Source organism: Triturus cristatus, chromosome 2_1, assembly GCF_964204655.1.
Source record: "Triturus cristatus chromosome 2_1, aTriCri1.1, whole genome shotgun sequence".
Classification (NCBI taxonomy): Eukaryota; Metazoa; Chordata; class Amphibia; order Caudata; family Salamandridae; genus Triturus; species Triturus cristatus.
The window spans coordinates 223,659,738-223,677,546 of record NC_140581.1 but is presented as its reverse complement, the minus strand read 5'-3'; the positions used below and the strand labels follow the sequence as shown (position 1 = coordinate 223,677,546).

At 48.4% G+C, this 17,809-nt stretch overlaps 1 protein-coding gene across 1 annotated transcript in view; it reads left to right on the top strand.

The window, feature by feature from the left end:
- Window positions 1–17,809, top strand: part of NARS1 (asparaginyl-tRNA synthetase 1) — a 217,003-nt gene that overhangs the window by 69,507 nt on the left and 129,687 nt on the right. The window contains exon 5 of the mRNA XM_085630181.1: window positions 9,563–9,652. Coding sequence (XP_085486307.1) covers window positions 9,563–9,652 — 90 coding nt within the window. The remainder of the gene's footprint in view (window positions 1–9,562; window positions 9,653–17,809) is intronic.

Genomic DNA, 17,809 nt, shown 5'->3' with positions numbered 1-17,809 from the left:
GGATGCCTTAACCATTTCTTCAAAGATACGTGGGAAATGGATGCAACAGTGAAGAGGTCACTGCTAATATACTATGGGAGGCAGGGAGATATGACTTATTCGAGACCATCCCAAACATAGGGGATGATGGCGACTACGAAGCTGCGGTCACAGCACTAAATCGACACTCTGACCCCCAGCTCAACCCCGATTTAGAGCAACTCAAGTTATCGGCAGGTAAAGCAGTCTGACACTGAATCAGTGGACATGTTCTATGCATGGCTAAGGCGGCGAGCAAGCACATGCACATTCGCCGACCAGAGGGAAGAAATACGGGCCCAGGTGATCCAAGGGTGTCGCTCAGTACTACTCTGGAAGCTGATTCTTCGTCAACCAGGGATATCATTGGACGACATCCTGATTCTCGCCGGGTCCCAAGAGCTGTCGGACGCCCGAGCAGAGGAAATGGAGATTGCACTTAACAGAAGCAATCCAACGGTGGCCGAATGCCATGCGCACTGCCACAAAAAACCCAAACAGATGGAGCATGTGGAAACTGCGGAGCAGACCATCCCCAGCCGGCCCGTGTTTTGCTAAAGGAAAGGCTTGCTACCGGTGTTGGAAGCCAAATCATTTTACAAAAGTATGCAGGAGCAGCAGGTCTGGCCAGCTTTCACAAAACAACTTGGGAACATGTCACAAATACAAAAACTGTAGATCAGCGACCCCCATGGTGAAGAGGAGGGTGCATCACAAGGGCGTCAATTCACCCTGGAAGAAGACGATGATGATGTTCGTCATATCCTTCGTAAGTTGCTCACAAAAGCGAGAATATACACGTATGGAGGAACACATGGATCCTCGCTCTCCCCCTTACTTTTCAACCTTTACATCTTTCCTCTCATCTTTGCACTACAGCAGCTGGAGGTCACCGTCTATAACTACGTGGATGACCTCCAGCTCATCTTTGATCTGTCCCCTTCTCCTCTCTCGGTCTCCAATTTTCAGTCAACCATGACACTCATCAGTGACTGGATGAACCACAACCACCTTAAGCTGAACCCGGATAAAACCGAGCTGGTTCTCACTGGTGGTCCATCCAGTCCCTGGAACTCTCTCTTCTGGCCCCCTTCTCTTGGCTCTGCACCGACCCCCTCCACCACGGTCAAAACACTTGGTGTCAAAATAAACAGCCAACTCACTCTCCACTCACAAATCAGTTCTGTGGTGTCCTCCTGTTTCTTCTCTCTTCGCACTATCCGCACTGTCTCCCGCTTCTTTTCCCCCCAGGCACTTAAGATCATTGTGGCCGCACTCGTGATATCAAAATTGGACTACGCAAACGCTCTTTATCACGGTATCCCCGCTTTCAGTTTGCGTAGACTCCAGACCGTCCAGAATCAAGCAGCCCGGCTTGTGTACGGCCTCCCTCGTTATCACCACTCCACCCCCCTTCTTAGAGAGCTTCACTGGCTCCCCATAAAGGAACGGGCCCTATTCAAGATCGGGTGCATGGTCTTCCAGGCCCGCCAGGGCTCCGCCCCTGCTTTCATCTCCTCACTAATCAAGTCCTATTTACCCACAAGAGAACTTCGATCTTCCTCCAGGTCCCTCCTCCAGATCCCTCGCTTCACTCGCAAAAAGTGGGGCGGGGCTAATTTCTCCACCCTAGCTCCAACCTTCTGGAACTCACTTCCTGACCACCTCCGGTCTGCCATCCAGTATCTCCCCTTTCGCAGAGATCTGAAAACGTTCCTTTTTAGCCAAGCCTTCCCTATTTAATCCCCTTCGAATATCCCTTTCTTCTCTCCCTGGTCTTCTTGTTTTCACCTCAGTTGCCGATCTCCCCAGCGCCAAGAAACCGCATGGTGTATGCTGCGCTTTACAAGTATTTTAAATTAGAAATTAGAACACACTCCTTCCTCCTCCCCTCCCCCCCCAAGAGGGTCGATCGAAATTACCAGCGACAAGCATACAACGAAAGCCAGGTTCCACATCACAGAAGGGAAAACGGAACCTTACTTTGCTGCCACACTGCAGAAGATCTAGGACTAGTCTTCTCCGCGAATCAGGTGCATGACTTCCATGCTGAAGCCATGCTGCACAAATTCCCAGAACTGGTTGAGGGTTTGGGAAAAGTCAAAGGCAAGCAATTCAAACTGCACATCGACCTGTCCATTAGACTGACAGCGCTGAGGCATCGGAGAGACAGCCATTCCAACTGCGTCAGAAGAGAGAAGCTGAGCTGAAGAAGCTAGAAGACTTTGATGTCATCGAGAAGGTGTTGGGCCTGACCCTGTGTGTGTCACCGCTAGTCATCGCGCCAAAGCCCAAACAGCCTGGTGCCATCAGGCTCTGTGTGAACATGCGCCTCCCCAACAAGGCCGTCAAGAGAGCGACATCTGACACCCACAATGGACCAAATTGTGATGGACCTCAGTGGATACATGTGGTTCTCGAAGCTCGACCTGAATGCCCAATACCACCCGCTGGAGCTCGAGCCAGAGAGTCGCTACATCACCACGTTCTCCACCCACGTGGGGCTCCGCAGGTGCAAGAAGCTGAGCTTCGCGGTGCCCTCTGCGGCAGAGGTTTTCCAAAAAGCCATCTGGGAGACTCTGTCCGGCCTGCAAGGTGTAATCAATCTGAGCAATGACATCCTGGTGTTTTTGCACACACTGGAGGACCACCACACACACACACCTACCAGCCACCCTACAATGTCTAGCAGATAATGGTCTAACGCTTCATAAGGCCAAGTGTTCTTTCTACCAGGAATCTGTTTACTTTTTTGGATACACCTTTTCAAGAGATGGCTTAAGAGTGGATCTCAAGAAAGCAACCACCATCCGGTCGGCTCAGGCCCCCACCTCGCCCATGGAAGTCTGCAGCTTTTTCGGGATGGCCACCTACTGTGGCAGATTCATACCGAACCTGACCTCGCTGTCCAAACCCCTATGAGCTCTTACACGCAGTGGACACACGTGGGAATGGACCACCGCATTTCACGCCATCAAGACAGCCTTAAAGGATAAAACTGCCATAGCCTACTTTCACCCAGGGAGGTGCACTGAGCCAGTAGTAGATACAAGCCCTGTTGGACTGGGAGCGGTCCTCCTCCAAGAGTGTGGTTGAGAAACGTGGGTGCCTGTTGCATATGCAAGCTGTGCCCTGTCAGACACAGAAACAAGATACCCCCAGATTGAGAGAGAGGCCCTGGCCATAAAGTACGCATGCCAGCATTTTCACCTGTACCTCCACAAACATTAGTTCCAAGTGGTGACGGACCACAAACCGTTGATCCCCCTGTTTGCAGGAACCTCGAGACTGGCACCCCCCCAAGATAGAGAGGTGGGCGGTGCAGCGGCAGGCATACAGATTCATAATCCTGTTCTGCCTCAGAGCACACAGTCCAGCGGACTATCTCTCAGGGCACCCAGAGGCGACAGTCACACAGTGTCCGCACCGAAATGAGGAACACACTGAAGCCCTGGTCAGGATGATCACGCGGAAAGCCTGTCCCAAGGCCGTGACGCCTGAAGAGATTGGGCTGGCCACCACCATCGATGAAACGCTGGTGAGAGTCAGGGAAGCTATGCTCACCAGATGCTTGACCCACTTCTTGGATGGTGCACAGACGCTCAACGCAGAAGACCATCTAGTGCGACAACAGCTATGGATGGTTCGCAGTGAACTCTTTGAGGGGGAACATGGGGTCGTGCTGCGAGGGCATGTCATCGTGGTCCTGAAGAGGCTGCAAGAGCAAGTTGTCAATTGAGCACACGTCTGGCACCAAGGAATGGCAAAAACAAAGACACGCCTGCGGTGCAAGGTGTGGTTCCCCGGCATGGATACCGCCGTAGAAGAGCAGATCAGAAACTGCCACTCGTGCCATAAGAGGAAGTGACCCCGCCCCAGCGCCGATCATCAAGGAAGAGTACACGAGACACCCATGTCTAAGTTCAGCATTGACTTTTTTTTGTTTTCCCAACTGCCGCAGTACTCTGGTACTGATGGATTCATACTCGAAATTTCCAGCGGTGTAGGTGGTCCCATCCATTGGCACCCCTAGGCCTCCCTGAGGAAATATGATCTGCCAACGGGCTCCCCTTTCGGGGCAAGAATAGCAAGAATATATGGAGAGAAAAGGTGTTTAACAACGGAAGATTACACAACAGTGGGTGGCCTCAAGCGAATGGGGAGTTTGAGCGCTTGATGCGAACACTCAATCTGGCACTAATTACTGTGGAACAAGGAGAAGATGCCGAAAGATCTTTGCACCAATTCCTTGACTTATATCGACCGACCCCTCACAGTACTTTGAACTGCGCACCATCCCACTTGCTCTTCAGGAGAGCCCCACGAGACAGCATCCCAACAGATCCTGCCTGGTAGCCCCCAGAGAGAGATGACACGGCGGTGCAAGCCCAGAGTGAAAGGACTAACAAGAAGGCAAGTCTCGCCAGAGGTGCCAAGACACCCCCCTAAAGGTGGGGATTATAAGGTAGTCCGAGACACCCCAGCTGGAAGTTTCAAACACCGTATGAGCCGGAGGTGTGGAGAGTCGCACACACCAGGGGACCATGATCTCCGCGAGGAAGGGACAGCAAGTAGTTACAAGAAATGTGTTGTGGTTCTAGAAGGTGCCCAGACCTTGCAATGACATGCGTGAGCTCACCCTGCCAGACGAAGTGGGAGATCCGCTGAGTGGAAGTCCACAGACACAATCTACCCCTGATAAGGACTCTGGAAAGGCCTAGACTGGGGCGACTGCGCAAGCCCAAGATGATGCCCGTCCGCAGGTGCCGGACACGCTGATGACACATGACCTGGCCAAGGCAGGGACCAGTTCCAGCTCCTGGAGCCAGAGGTATGGTCTCTGGCCGAACCCTGCGCCCAGACAGCGATTCAAAGACTTTGTGTGTGCTTCACCCGAACTCCATAATTAGAATGTTGATGTTAGCTAAAGAAAAGGAGGGATGTAGAGAGCCATCTAGGCTCTCCAATACAATGTATCGAAATATGCACTCCTCGGGGCGGGTTCGTCCCCAGGATATAAATAAAACGTGGTCTTCCCGCCGCACTACAATCCGAATGTGTGTGTTTGTTATATTGGGGTGCGCCACTAGGCCTTGGCTACTCCTGCGTCGACGAATCGCACAAGTCTGACTTGACCGCAGTGCAATAGGCTCTACCCCACCCCGATCTCCTCACAGCTGCCAGGCGCACAAGGCCTTCCAAGGGTCCTACAGGATGCACTTTGCAGCCGGCAGGTTCCTTAACGACTGCTGCACCATCCCATCAGCTGCCGATCCTCCGACCGCTACATTGGAGTGCAAGCCGCCATCTTGTGGGTGCACTGCGGTCGCGTGTATCGCTTGCCTTCGCTGCCGGCCCCTTCATTCACATTGGGGGGCCCACAAGAACACCTCCACTGCCTTGCTGCAGGGTCTCCTCTCCAAGGGCTCCGGCGCTGTTGCACAGGCTGTCAGTGTTGCATGCTCCATACAGCGCTCCAGCCGCCATCTTAGCTGCGCAGCACATTCGTGGCTGCGGCAGTGTTGTCACTCATTTCGGGGAGATTTCATAACCGGTGATAAAGAAATGCTCCCGCCACGGTCCAGGGGTTCTCATCCAGTGTGTCGCTGTCTGCTGAGTCGGGGGCACAGAATTTTGGATTCCGGGGCCCTGTTATGCAGCGGGTGCTCAGCCAAGCATGTTCACCTTCTCTGCAAGGTAGGCCACACCCCGATATTTGTTGTCATGATTGCGGTATTGTTGCTATTGTTAGTTTTTATAACTGAAAGAAGTTTCCAGATTTTATCCCTGCATTGACTCCATTATCCTGATGGTGTGACGTGTTGAAAGGTGTTTAGACGTGAGCACGACACCTGAGAACTTTGAAGTTGACAAATGTTTGTTTATATGACAAAATTAAATTATTCACTTCCAATGATCCTGATGCAAAGTTAAGAGCAGTGCCATCTGATAAAAAAAAAAGAAACAAATCTTAATCCAGGTTGTTCAGATGGAATTTTATTTAAATGTACTTATGCATATGGGGTAATGATCGTTTGACGTCATGATTAGTAAATATCAGAGGATGTTTTTAGCACTTAATCACGGAGTTTGTGCCCTCATTTCACACAACCCCTGATGCATCTCTGAATGTGTAGACAAAAAACATACATTGTTAGGGACACCAGAGGATGGTTGACTATATTTTCAAATGCAACACAGTCCTCAGTCTCAACAATTACTCCTTAAAGTAGCCAGGCTTCCTTTTCTGGTTGTTTAATCTTGCACAAAGTGCCCCGGCAAGCAAGCAGAGAAAAATAGGACAAATTTAGTATCGTTCATAGAGAAAAGATAAATGGATGGATGATCAGACTGCATAAATTGAAACCGGGAAAAAAAGTTACAACTCCACACATTGCTGTGGAAAATTGTCATGGATGCCTGTGGCAAACTCTGACTAGGGAGAGAGATGAGGGGGAAAAAAGAACAGGTAAGAAGTAATCATTGGGTGGTCTCTTTCTCTTGAAAACCTTCCACCATGTATCTCATTGTGAGAAACCCCCCTAAGATTTTGGTAGGTCAACTATGCATCAAGAATCTCCAATCTGATATGCTTCTACAAAGTGTCTCTGTCTCCAAAGATAAGTAATTTGGGAAGAAAACATTTTAATTTTAAAATACCGGTGGCTGTATTTACTCTCCAAACGTATATACAGAAGTGTAGGATGTAATATGCTATTCATTACCATTGTTGTGTGGGAAGGGGCCATGACGGACGAGAGGTGAAGCTTCAAGTGGATCGTAAACCCCTCTCCTCTCTCAACACTGGTAATAAATATTATTCTCTGCGTATCTGTATATTTGTTTTATGCCATGGCCTTTTTTTCATGTGTATTTGATTAACAAATGTATTTAACCAAAACCACGATGCTAAGGTTTATATTTATGCAGTAGGTTAAAATCGCACTTAAATGGCCTTGTGACTATCAAGAGGGATGTTTCCCAGTGTAAAGGAATTGGCACTTGCAGTGAGGCAGTAAACTGTTTTTTTTCATGTCTGATTTGTGATAATAAAAAGAACCTCAAATATGATCTGTGTACCTTAATAATATGTGAATGTGTGTTTATTAGTTCAGTTGCTCTAAATCATGTGTTGATAGGCCACATTTATTTTCAGTGCCATGGCATAAATCTATATATGTATATGCCATGCATGCAAAAATAAATGTGGGCAAATACAACATGTTATTTTCAACAAATGTACTAATAAACTCACTCATTTATTACTACAGTGCAAAGGTAAAACCCCTCATTACCATAATATGGTACAACTGGCGTGAGAAACCAATTTTTATTTTCTCAAAGATTCCATTTTATAGTCCGTGGACAGAAGAAAGCTACTGGGGCCATACACACAAATCTTTGTTATTGCGATTCTTTTTCACAGCACATGGCTCTGCCTTTTGTTGCATACCTTTGTTTATAAATGCTGTATATGACAAAATAGTGTGGCATAAACCATGTATGCAGATGCGCACAAGATGATGTGAACTGTTTTTCAGTCCCTTGAAAATAGTGCAATTTTTTCCTACAGCTCTAAGTGTACCATAATTTATATGGTACAGTTGGTTTTATGCGGGGTGAATGGAGTCTACCTTTAAGCCAGGAGAGTTTGTTTCGCTGTAAGAATGAGTAAAGTTTATCAGCTTACTAGTTCTTTCACAATGCACCTCAGGAATCTAGATTAGTAAAGTGCTGCTTTGCTTCGTTGGGATGTTAATCTCGGTAACCTCTCCGCTGTGTTTCTTTTGAAAAGGTGACGGTGCAGTCTCTCCTGCATCTATCTGTGGTCTTTCTGTTTATCAATTGCAATGCCATTTCTGTGATGTTCAGTGCCATCACAGGAATATCTTGTACATAGTTTCTTGGCCCTTGACATGCGTGATACCTTTATGCTTGTTTGTGTTTAAAGTGTCCCACTGTAACACTGTGAATTACTGACCTAACTCTCTTTCCTAGCTCTCCTGGTGAACCTCTTCTCCTTCTAGCACAAGTTTGTAGATCCTCTGTATAAAATGTCATTTGAAAGTAATTGTAGGAGCTTTTCAAATGGAGCGAGAAGTAAGGTAGCTGCTGTCTTGATTTGTGGGTTTTACTCGGTCAGTGGTCTTGTTTCACCTGAAAAAAGTTGATGTGCTTTTTTAATGAAAAGATTACCTATTTTGGTGCACTTCGCTTCTCACCATGCCTAAAGCCCTTCCGTTCCTCTACCTTTTGCAAAGTCTGGGCTTCCCTACAGCGATGTGAAGTGAAAAGAAGGTTGATCCAAAGCATGGGTCTCCAACCTTTTCTGTAATGAGAGCTGCTTCTGATCAATGAAAATAGTTGTGAGCTACTGAAGGCCAATAACTTGCCCATTTTTACCAGACACCCTCTTGACCAGTTTCATTGACTCTAAACCTAATGTCCATGGAGTCCAATACTATGGTTTGAACAAAATACTGTGTCTAGGGGTACTATGATAGGGCTATCACGTGCATCCGTGAGTGCATGGTCTGTGGGGATGTATGAACGTGTGTCTGAATGAATGGGATATATGTGTATGGGTGATTGACAGCCTTGTACTTGTGGCACAGGACATATCTTTCGCCACACGTTGTACTGTTACACGTGCAAACATTTATTTTCAACTGCGAGAAATTTAAAGTGCAGAAAAGTGTTCTGCAAAAATGTTAATAATAAGGAACATGTTTCTGCACATTATGGAAAATTTTTCTGCTCTTTAAATTTCTACCATTTAAAAAAAGAAAAAGTTTTTTTTTTCAGTTATAAATATGGCAGCGTGTCTACCAGTCAATGGGAGCAAGATGACTGCTGTGTTTGTAAAAGTACTCTGGATGAAAAACACCAAGCCATTCGGGTTTGCACACACTCTGGCTGTTTTAGCAAACCATCTTCCCTTCTTAAGTTCTGACTTTATTGACATTTGTCCCAACTCCTCCAAAACATTCCAAGATTTTTCGGATACCCATTGCTTTTGCACATACCACTTTTTTCCGGTAATAACTGCTTTTGGCTTTGCATATACACCATAATGGCAAATTCTGAGCAGTGTTCAATGTTTAAGTTCTCTTAACTAGTCCACAATACTCCCAAGCATGAACAGGCTAATTTTCAAGAAAACCTTTACACAAATGTTAGCTCTTTTCCCCAGCTTCAAGACCGGAATGGGTAAGTTAGAAGACAGGAAGGGCTATCAAATGCAGAGTAAGACTAATGACTGATGGTAACGCCTCTCTTGAAAACATAAATTGCTAAAACTGTCCTGAAAAAAGCTAAAAATGTCTCTCCATTCTCCCAAAGTTCAAAATCTAGAACTGTGATAGTCCCATTGTCTGTGTTTCATTGGCTTTTTTTATGGGCCGAAAATTGTATTTCGAAGGTAAAGGTCTGTGTTTAGAATTCTGGGGCTGACACGTGTCCTGTTCTTGAGATGGCTATTATAAAGTATAATGAGCAAACTTAAATATAACATACTAATGTTTTTATTTTGTAATATTATAAGGCAGAAGACACACTTCGTCGAGAGAAGAACCTGGAGGAAGCTAAAAAAATCATCATTTCAAATGATCTGAATGCGCCTGAGCCTTTAACTGTGAGTAAGGCTTATTTTGTTTGCAATTTTATATGTATAATTTCAGTACTATAGCTTTAACACCAAAAGGCCTCATTATGATGTCAGTCAGAAAGGTTCCAAACGGGATTTAGATTTGCGGTCTGAGCCGAATTGTACAGGTTTATGGACTGCGTTTCCGACCAACATATTACGATGTCTGATTCGGACAGCCTTCCCGAGCACAAAACGGCTGTTGGAAACTGACTTTTGGGGCCCATAGCAGGCCCCTCTTCACCCAGAGGCCTCCAGTTGGGGCCCCTGGGGGTACCCATGGGACTCCTCTTTCCAACCATGCACAGTGTGGCAGGCACCATGGTGCATGGTTTTCCGCAACCACCCCTTTCTTCAATGGGAGTACGTATTGTCGGTCAGAACACAGGCTTCCATTGAAGTCAATGAGAGTCCGACCGAACGGTGTTCCGAACCATCTTAATCGGTCCGTCGGACGCCCCTAGCCCGAGTCAATCTGAAACGAATCCGACAAAGAGTCTGGTCGGAATGCTTTCTGAGAGACATTGTAATGAGGCCCTAAAATGTGAGCACTGTTTAAAATGAATAAAAAGAGAATATGTTTAAGAAATGTTTTACGAAGCACCTAGGTAAAATAAGTATTTTTAATCCATAGACTCATTTGGGTAATAAGAATCCTGTTACTTACCTGTAATTTATGTTTTGCATCTTGAAACTCTAGATTAACATGCTGTGCATAATTGACATTTATTGGTTAGGTTTGTAAGTGTAATAGTATAAAGCTTTTTTCTGTCTTTGGTGGGTGTTGACACAGGTGGACCCTGATTATGACATCAACCGTAAGCTCACAATGCTCCATTACGTGACTACCACTTTAGATTATATATTTTCATGCTACCCCCTTTCATTAGAGAGGTGTGAGAGTCATATGTGCATCATGTTTTGGTAACACTTTATTAGTTTTAATAAAAACACAAAAGAGCATGTACTCGGAAAACAGGCGCTCACAAGTGCTCCTCGGGTCATTTTTACTGATTACCACAACCCACCCACCCATTGCCTTGCATTGACAACCCCTCTGTGTTCAGCCCATAATATGTCCGCCACTTTCCCTATATCTTCTGATGCTTCCTAGGGCACCGTTGAGCTAGAAAAAATTGGTTCTTCCAGCTTGGCAGAGCGGTCCATGCCCTTTCTCCATCCCCCGAGGAATGGTGCATCCAGCGACTTATAGTACTTGGCCACGTCATTTTAGACAGTAAGGAACCCAGCTCCACCAAGGCCTGATTCCCCCCTTTTGCCTCCCAACTCATCCACAAGGCCGCACAGCACGCCTCTGGGTGGTGCCCTCCAACTGGTGGCCCAAAACCTTGGACAGTGCCACAAATATGGCTAGCCAGTATTTTTGAATAGTAGGGCACTTCCACACCATGTGGAAGAAATCACCCCGTCTCCGTGGCATCTAATGCAGGCTGGGTCTGGCTGCCTGCATGCTTTCCACAAATGTTGGGATGTATAATCGGCACAGTGTAGGTATTTCAGTTGGACAAGGCTCAGCCGGGATGAGATTGCAAGGGCACGCGGGTCCATGCAAGCCTCTGTTCAATCCGCTTCCTCCAAAGAGCCCAGCCACCTCTCCCACTGAGCCTACCGAGAACTGTGCTAATGATTAATCAGGACTCTGTAAATTTGAGGAATCCCTCCCTCGGACAGTGGACCCATAAGCTATCTAACTTCAAGGGAATATAATTGGGAGGGCCAACCAAAGCGCCCTGGTGGTTGGAAAGTGCAGTTGGAGATAGCAGAAGAAGTGTGCTTTTTGGAGTGAAAAGTCTCTAGAGGTTCTTGAAGGATTTCATATGATCATCCTCCCAGATGTTGCCCAGGCGTGATGCCGAAATTTCCCATCCTCGAAACCCCTCAAGTGGGGGGGTGCAGAGACCGTTAAAGTCAGACTATATGCTTCACTACCCGCTTCTAAACACTGCTGCACTATTGCAAATGCTCGTGCAATTCTAAATGCCTAATTTCAATACTTTTTCTTAATAATGCCTGAATGAATGAATGAATGAGACAGACTTGTACCGCGCTACTAAGCCCAATGGGCGTCAAGGCGCCTAACCACAAAATGCTAACTAGAGGATAAGAGGAACTTACTGGTAGGCCTTCATAAAATACCAGGTCTTAAGTGCCTTCCTAAAGGGAACCAAGGAAGGTTGGGACTTAATCTCCAAAGGGAGGGAATTCCAAAGTAGCGGAGCGACGATGGAAAAAGCTCTGCTACCCCATCTAATCTTCTTGGTTCGAGGGACTACCAATTGATTAGCATCAGAGGAGCGAAGACATCTACTGGGAATGTAGCGGGTCAACAGAGACCCCAAAGCATCCGAAGGGCCAGCAAGAAGGGCTCTATATGTGAGGCATAGGAGTTTAAATGAAATCCTATGATGAATGGGGAGCCAGTGTAGGGTCTTCCTGGCAGTTGTTGCAGAAGAGTCTTTTGGGAGAGCCAAAACAAATTTGGCGGTGGCATTCTGCACAACCTGAAGGCGCTGGATAAGGTATTTATTGATCTCCGCATATAGTGCATTACAATAATCCAGCCTAGAACCAACAAGGGCGATCACGGTCTGCTTACGTGCCTGAAACGAGAGATAATGAAGAATTTTTTTAAGGGTCATGATGACTCCCCAACAAGTGGATACCGTCCTGTTGACCTGGAGATTCATAGACAACGAAGTATCAAAGATGACACCGAGATTCCGAGCCGACTTGGAAGGGGAAGGACAAGTTCCCAAAGATGTAGGCCACCAATCACTAGACCAGATGTCCTGGTCCTTACCAAAGACCAGGACCTCTGTTTTGTCGGCATTCAATTTTAAGGAGTTTAGAACCATCCACTCCGCCACCATCTGCATACATGACCTAAAGCTAGACGCCGAGGCACTAACAGAGTGGGCTAGGGACACCATAATTTGCGTGTCGTCGGCATACGACACAACCTCCATCCCCTGAGATCTTACTAATCTAGCAAGGGGGGCAACATAGATGTTGAATAAAGTTGGGCTTAGAGCAGACCCTTGGGGCACCCCACATTGCAAAGATTTAGCAGGGGAGAGGAACTCTCCGAGCATGACTCTTTGCTCTCTAAGATGTAAAAAAGAGTCAAGGAGAGCTAAAGCCGACCCAGCCACCCCTGCCTCCCTTAACCGAGAAGTTAAGATAGAGGGAGACAGGGTGTCAAACGCTGCAGTGAGATCCAATAGGACCAGAATGGTCGTCTGACCACAATCAACCCTACAGCGAATATTATTAACCACCATAGTCAGAGCAGATTCAGTGCTGTGGAATTTCCTGAAACCATGCTGAGAACTATCAAGGAACTCAGAGGAGTCAAGAAAGGTGGATAAATGAAGGTTAAGGTGGGCTTCGAGCTTCTTAGCCCGAGCAGGTAGCAGGGATATTGGTCTGAAGTTCTTCAATACTCCAGGATCGAGGGAAGGCTTTTTAAGGAGAGGCTTCACTATGGCCTTTTTCCAGGCCGAGGGGAAAGTACCCTGGGCCAGGGCCTCATTCATTACTTCCAGCAATGGGGGCAAAAGGACCTCCCTGCACTCCTTTAGAACTTTTAGGGGACAGGGGTCAACAGGAGAAGCAGACTTAGTCCTGTCAAGTAGGACGTTAAGACCCTCAAGAGAAAGCGGCGGAAAAAGGGTAAGGAACTTATTTGAGTCCTTCCTCCCGGATTCTGAGGCCTTAATATCGAGGAAGGAACAGTCGTCTAACAGATTCCTCTGAGTTTCTAGGTCCAGATGAATGTCCGAAATTTTCTTATAAAAGAAGTCGGAGATGTTGTTACATAGCTCCTGTGAGTTCTCAACTGGGTCAGGAGTCTGAAGAGAACATAAAGAGTCAACTATTTTGAACAGTTCTTTGGACGAGGAAAGGGAGACCGTCAGGTTCGAAAAATAGTCCTGTTTCTCTTTAATCACACTAACTTTATAGGTTCGTGACATCCGTTTATGGTTATCTCTGTCAGAAGGATCCCATGACTTACGCCATTTCCTCTCCTTGGCTCTACAGGTTTGTCTTAGGAGTCTTAAAGATTCTGTGAACCAGGGGCGCTGAGGGTTTCCGCCGAGCCACATATTGCAAAGAGGCGGGAGCAAGCACGTCAACCGCTCTGGTAATGGAGTCGGCAAGCTCCTGAGCCGCCTCATCAACATCTCGTAAAGGTGATGCCGCAGAGCCTCTTACAAAAGGAGCGAGGGCTTCAGTGGTGATATTTTTATAACTTCTTTTCCAACCTCTATTGCTGGAGGCACAACTGCGGGGCTCTTCACCCAGGATTATAGATTCAAGGGGTACTGCCAGATGGTCCGACCAGGCCAAGGGAATAGGAGAGCCAGCTGAGAGTCTAGAGTCGTTAGTGAAAACCCCGTCTAGTATATGGCCCGCTCGATGAGTAGGGCTTTTCACCAGCTGGCTGAACTCACAGGCTTCCAGCGAATCAATCAGCTGAGATGTATCCCTTGCTCCCAGATCGTCCAGATGGAAGTTTAGATCCCCAAGAATAGTAATCTGCGATTTACCGAAGTATGGCTCTAAAATTCGAAATAGGTCGGAGCAGAAAGTGGCTCTAGGACCAGGAGGTCTGTAGACAAGGATGCCAGTAAAAGAAGCTGTTGGAGAGAGCGAAATGCAAAAATACATTACCTCGAAGGAGTCAGAGGGCTCAGAAAGAGTTTTTGTCGTACAGGAGAGAGGGGCTCTACACAAAATTGCCAGCCCTCCCCCTCTATGTCCCACTCTATCCTGTCTATAAATCGTAAAGCCCTCAGGAGTCGCTAATATTAGGTCATGTCCGGAAGATTCGGACGCCCATGTTTCCGTGACAAATACCCAATCCGGTTGCCTGTCGGTCACAAATTCATGGAACGCTATATTATTCTTAATAAGCGACCTGGCGTTAATCAAAAAACCCTTTCTGGATTGAGTAGTGATTCGCACAACTAAGGAGGTTGGAGAACCCCTCCTAACTACGTTAGGTGGAAACAACACCACCCCACACGAGCGGCATGTGGAAGACCGTCTCAGGCCCTCAGGGGAGAGACCGAAGTGGCACGCTAGGGGCAGTGGTCTAAGAGCTAGCAACTCACCTAATGAGTATTTTCTCACTGTATATTGCGAGTAATAGGAGATCTCTGCGACCAGCCCGCCCATCAGCCCGTCCTAGCGCGGACGGGCGCAGACGGGCTGAACTCAGGCGTAACTCCGGCGGAAGTCCGGCGAACCCGCTGCACGAGTCCGCTGCGCGGAGGCATGACTCCCTTTTAGAGCGTCAATCGTACCTCGGACAGCTAGAGCGTCCGAGCTACACGCTCGTCACGTAGCACTCCCAAGATGGCGACCTAACGTCCAGAATGAGACCAGGAGATGGGCCCGCCCAACTGCGGTGAGTAATACAATTTATGGTGCAAGCAGGGGACCTAATATGTAAAACCAGGGAGTAATGCAAACAATTTTTAAATTAAATACAAAACAAGGAAGATTTAAAAAAGCCTAAGGCCAGAAGTTCCAAATATAAAACGCTCAAAAAAGCGCAAGCGCTACACACAGGTTACGCTAGAAATCAGTCAGCAATAGGGAGCGGACAGTTTAACAATGTTGGGGGAATTTAACTAAATCAAATTTGACTCTGAGGGACTACTGTTACCTTGAATTTGCCATTCCTAGATCTCACACTGAGTCCTCGCGTTGTCGATGTCCTGTTCGTGTGTTGCTTTTTAGGTCTCGTGACGTAAGCAGCGCATGCGCTGCTCTCGGCATCGAGAGCTTCTTGGAATCAATTCAGATTCCGAAGCTCTGGGAGGCGGAGTTGAAGCCCGCCGCGGTGAACACATTTGGAATTATGTCGGATCACACAGCCCTGTGCCGTCAACCCGGAGGTACGGCGGCGTTGAGGAATGCAAACGTACCGAGAGGTAGAGAAGAATGTTGCAGGTCTCAGTATTGCAGCAAACGACCACAAATTAAAGGCATGATGCCCTAGGAGGCATAAGGTGCCGAACCGTCCAACTCCCCCCCCCCCCCCCCCCCCCTTCTCCCTCCCTAAACACCGGTCAACACTGCGCTATCGTGTGTGCCCCTGGCTCGGGCCAGCAACCCTCCCAGCTCCCCAAGCAGCAATGGCAGGTGTCTAGACATCTCCGGGTTCTTCCTGCACAATGGAAGGAGGCTCGCAAATGCCCCCCCTAAAATCATTCCACTTGGACCACACCTCAACCCACTTGCGAGGGCACCCTCTCGCCACATATACTGTCCTTTCCTGCAGCATGCACCAGTCCATGTCGCCGGTCCAGTCTGACAGCCTCGGTGGAACAGCGCTGCCCCAGAGCCTGGCAATGTTCCTTTTTGCTATCATTTGCCCGAGTGTCACCCAGAGCCTCCCCTTTGGCGGCAGGTCAGTTGGTTCCCATATATTGAGGAGGCACCTCTTGGCCTCCGGGCGAATCTCCACCTCCCACACCTCCTCCATATTCCGCACCACCCTCCTCCAGTACCTCTGAATCTTCGGGCAGTCCCACAGCACGTGAAAAAAGGTTCCATCGCCTCCACACCCCCTCCTACATAGCGTTGTGTCCGCCCTACCCATCATATGTAGTCTCGTGCAAGAGATATAGACTCTGTGTAGGATCTTTAATTGGATAAGCCGCAATCGGGCCGATATCGCGACCTCACGTGGAGAAGCCAAAGCATGCAGCCACTCCTCGTCATCTATTTCCAGCCCTTCAGCGACCCACGTTTCTTTAAGGGGAAGAAGCAAATCTGGGGGGTTATTAATAAGTTTTTTGTAAGTGAGGGATATGGCGTGTTCCGCGAGGAGTCCATCCAGCAATCTATCTTCGAGCGGGGAGGCTGGCGGCAGCTTGGCCTCCGGTGGGATATTCGCCTGTAAGGAGTGACGCACCTGCAAGTATCTAAAATATTCGGCATCTGCCAGCTCGTACGCGTCCTGCATTTGGGCGAACGTGCGGATCCCGGCAGGTCCCCAGATGTCTTTAATTTGAGAGATGCCGATCAGATCCCAATTGCGGAATCCTTTGGTGCGCCGCAGATTTCCCAACGCTTCTGAGGCCCACAGTGGCGTGGCCATCGTGAGGACTTCGGACCATCCGAGCTTCTTCTGGGCGATGTGCCACAGCTGTACCGAATTGAGTGTCGGGCCTGTGAGTCTGCGCACACCCCGTCTAGAGTAGAGTGCTATTTCATAGTTCCCCCCGGGAAGCAGCCACCTATCCATGCCGTAAGCCGGGTCGTTCCCGTCCCCGTACGTCCCCTGGTTAATCGCGGACAGGTGGGCCGCCCAGTAGTATTTACGGATGTCGGGGAGAGCGATTCCACCATCGTACCACCCCAGCGTGAGTTTGGCCAGCGAGATTCGGGGCTGCCCGGCCCAGAGGAGGTCGCGCAGCGCAGCTTCGATTGCTAGGAAGTAACTGTTCGGAACCAGGTGTGGGTAGTTTTGGAGCGCGTAGAGAACGCGGGAGCGAAAGCATCTTAAATAAGGCCGCCCTGCCCAGCAATGACAGGGGCAGATGCTGCCAGGATTTCGCCTCCCTTTGAAGCCGGAGCAGCGGCGGCTTGAGATTGTGCTCGTACAGCAGAGCCTTATTAACAGTAATGTACACTCCGAGATACTTAAACCCGTCCTCCGCCACCCGAATAGGGCAAGTGTCAGGGAGTCTGGGAGGGTCCCCACGGAGGACGTAGAGATGCGATTTGGCCCAGTTGACTCGGAAGCCAGAATTGCGACCAAAACTATTCAGTATATTCAGCGCCGCGATCAGTGACCCACGCGGCTTCGAGAGGTAAAGAAGTATGTCATCGGCATAGAGGGATATCTTATCCTCCCACCCCTCCGCCCATGTTATGCCCTGCACGGTGGCAACCTGTCTTATCCAGGCCGCAAGCGGTTCGAGGGAGAGGGCGAATAGAAGGGGGGACAGGGGACAGCCCTGTCGAGTTCCTCTGGCCAGCGTGAAGACTTCAGACACCTTATTGTTTACCAGCACCTGCGCCAGGGGTTCCGCATACAGTAATCGCACCCAAGCGATAAACTGGGGTCCAAAGCCCAGCTTGCGCAGGACTGCGAACATGTATGGC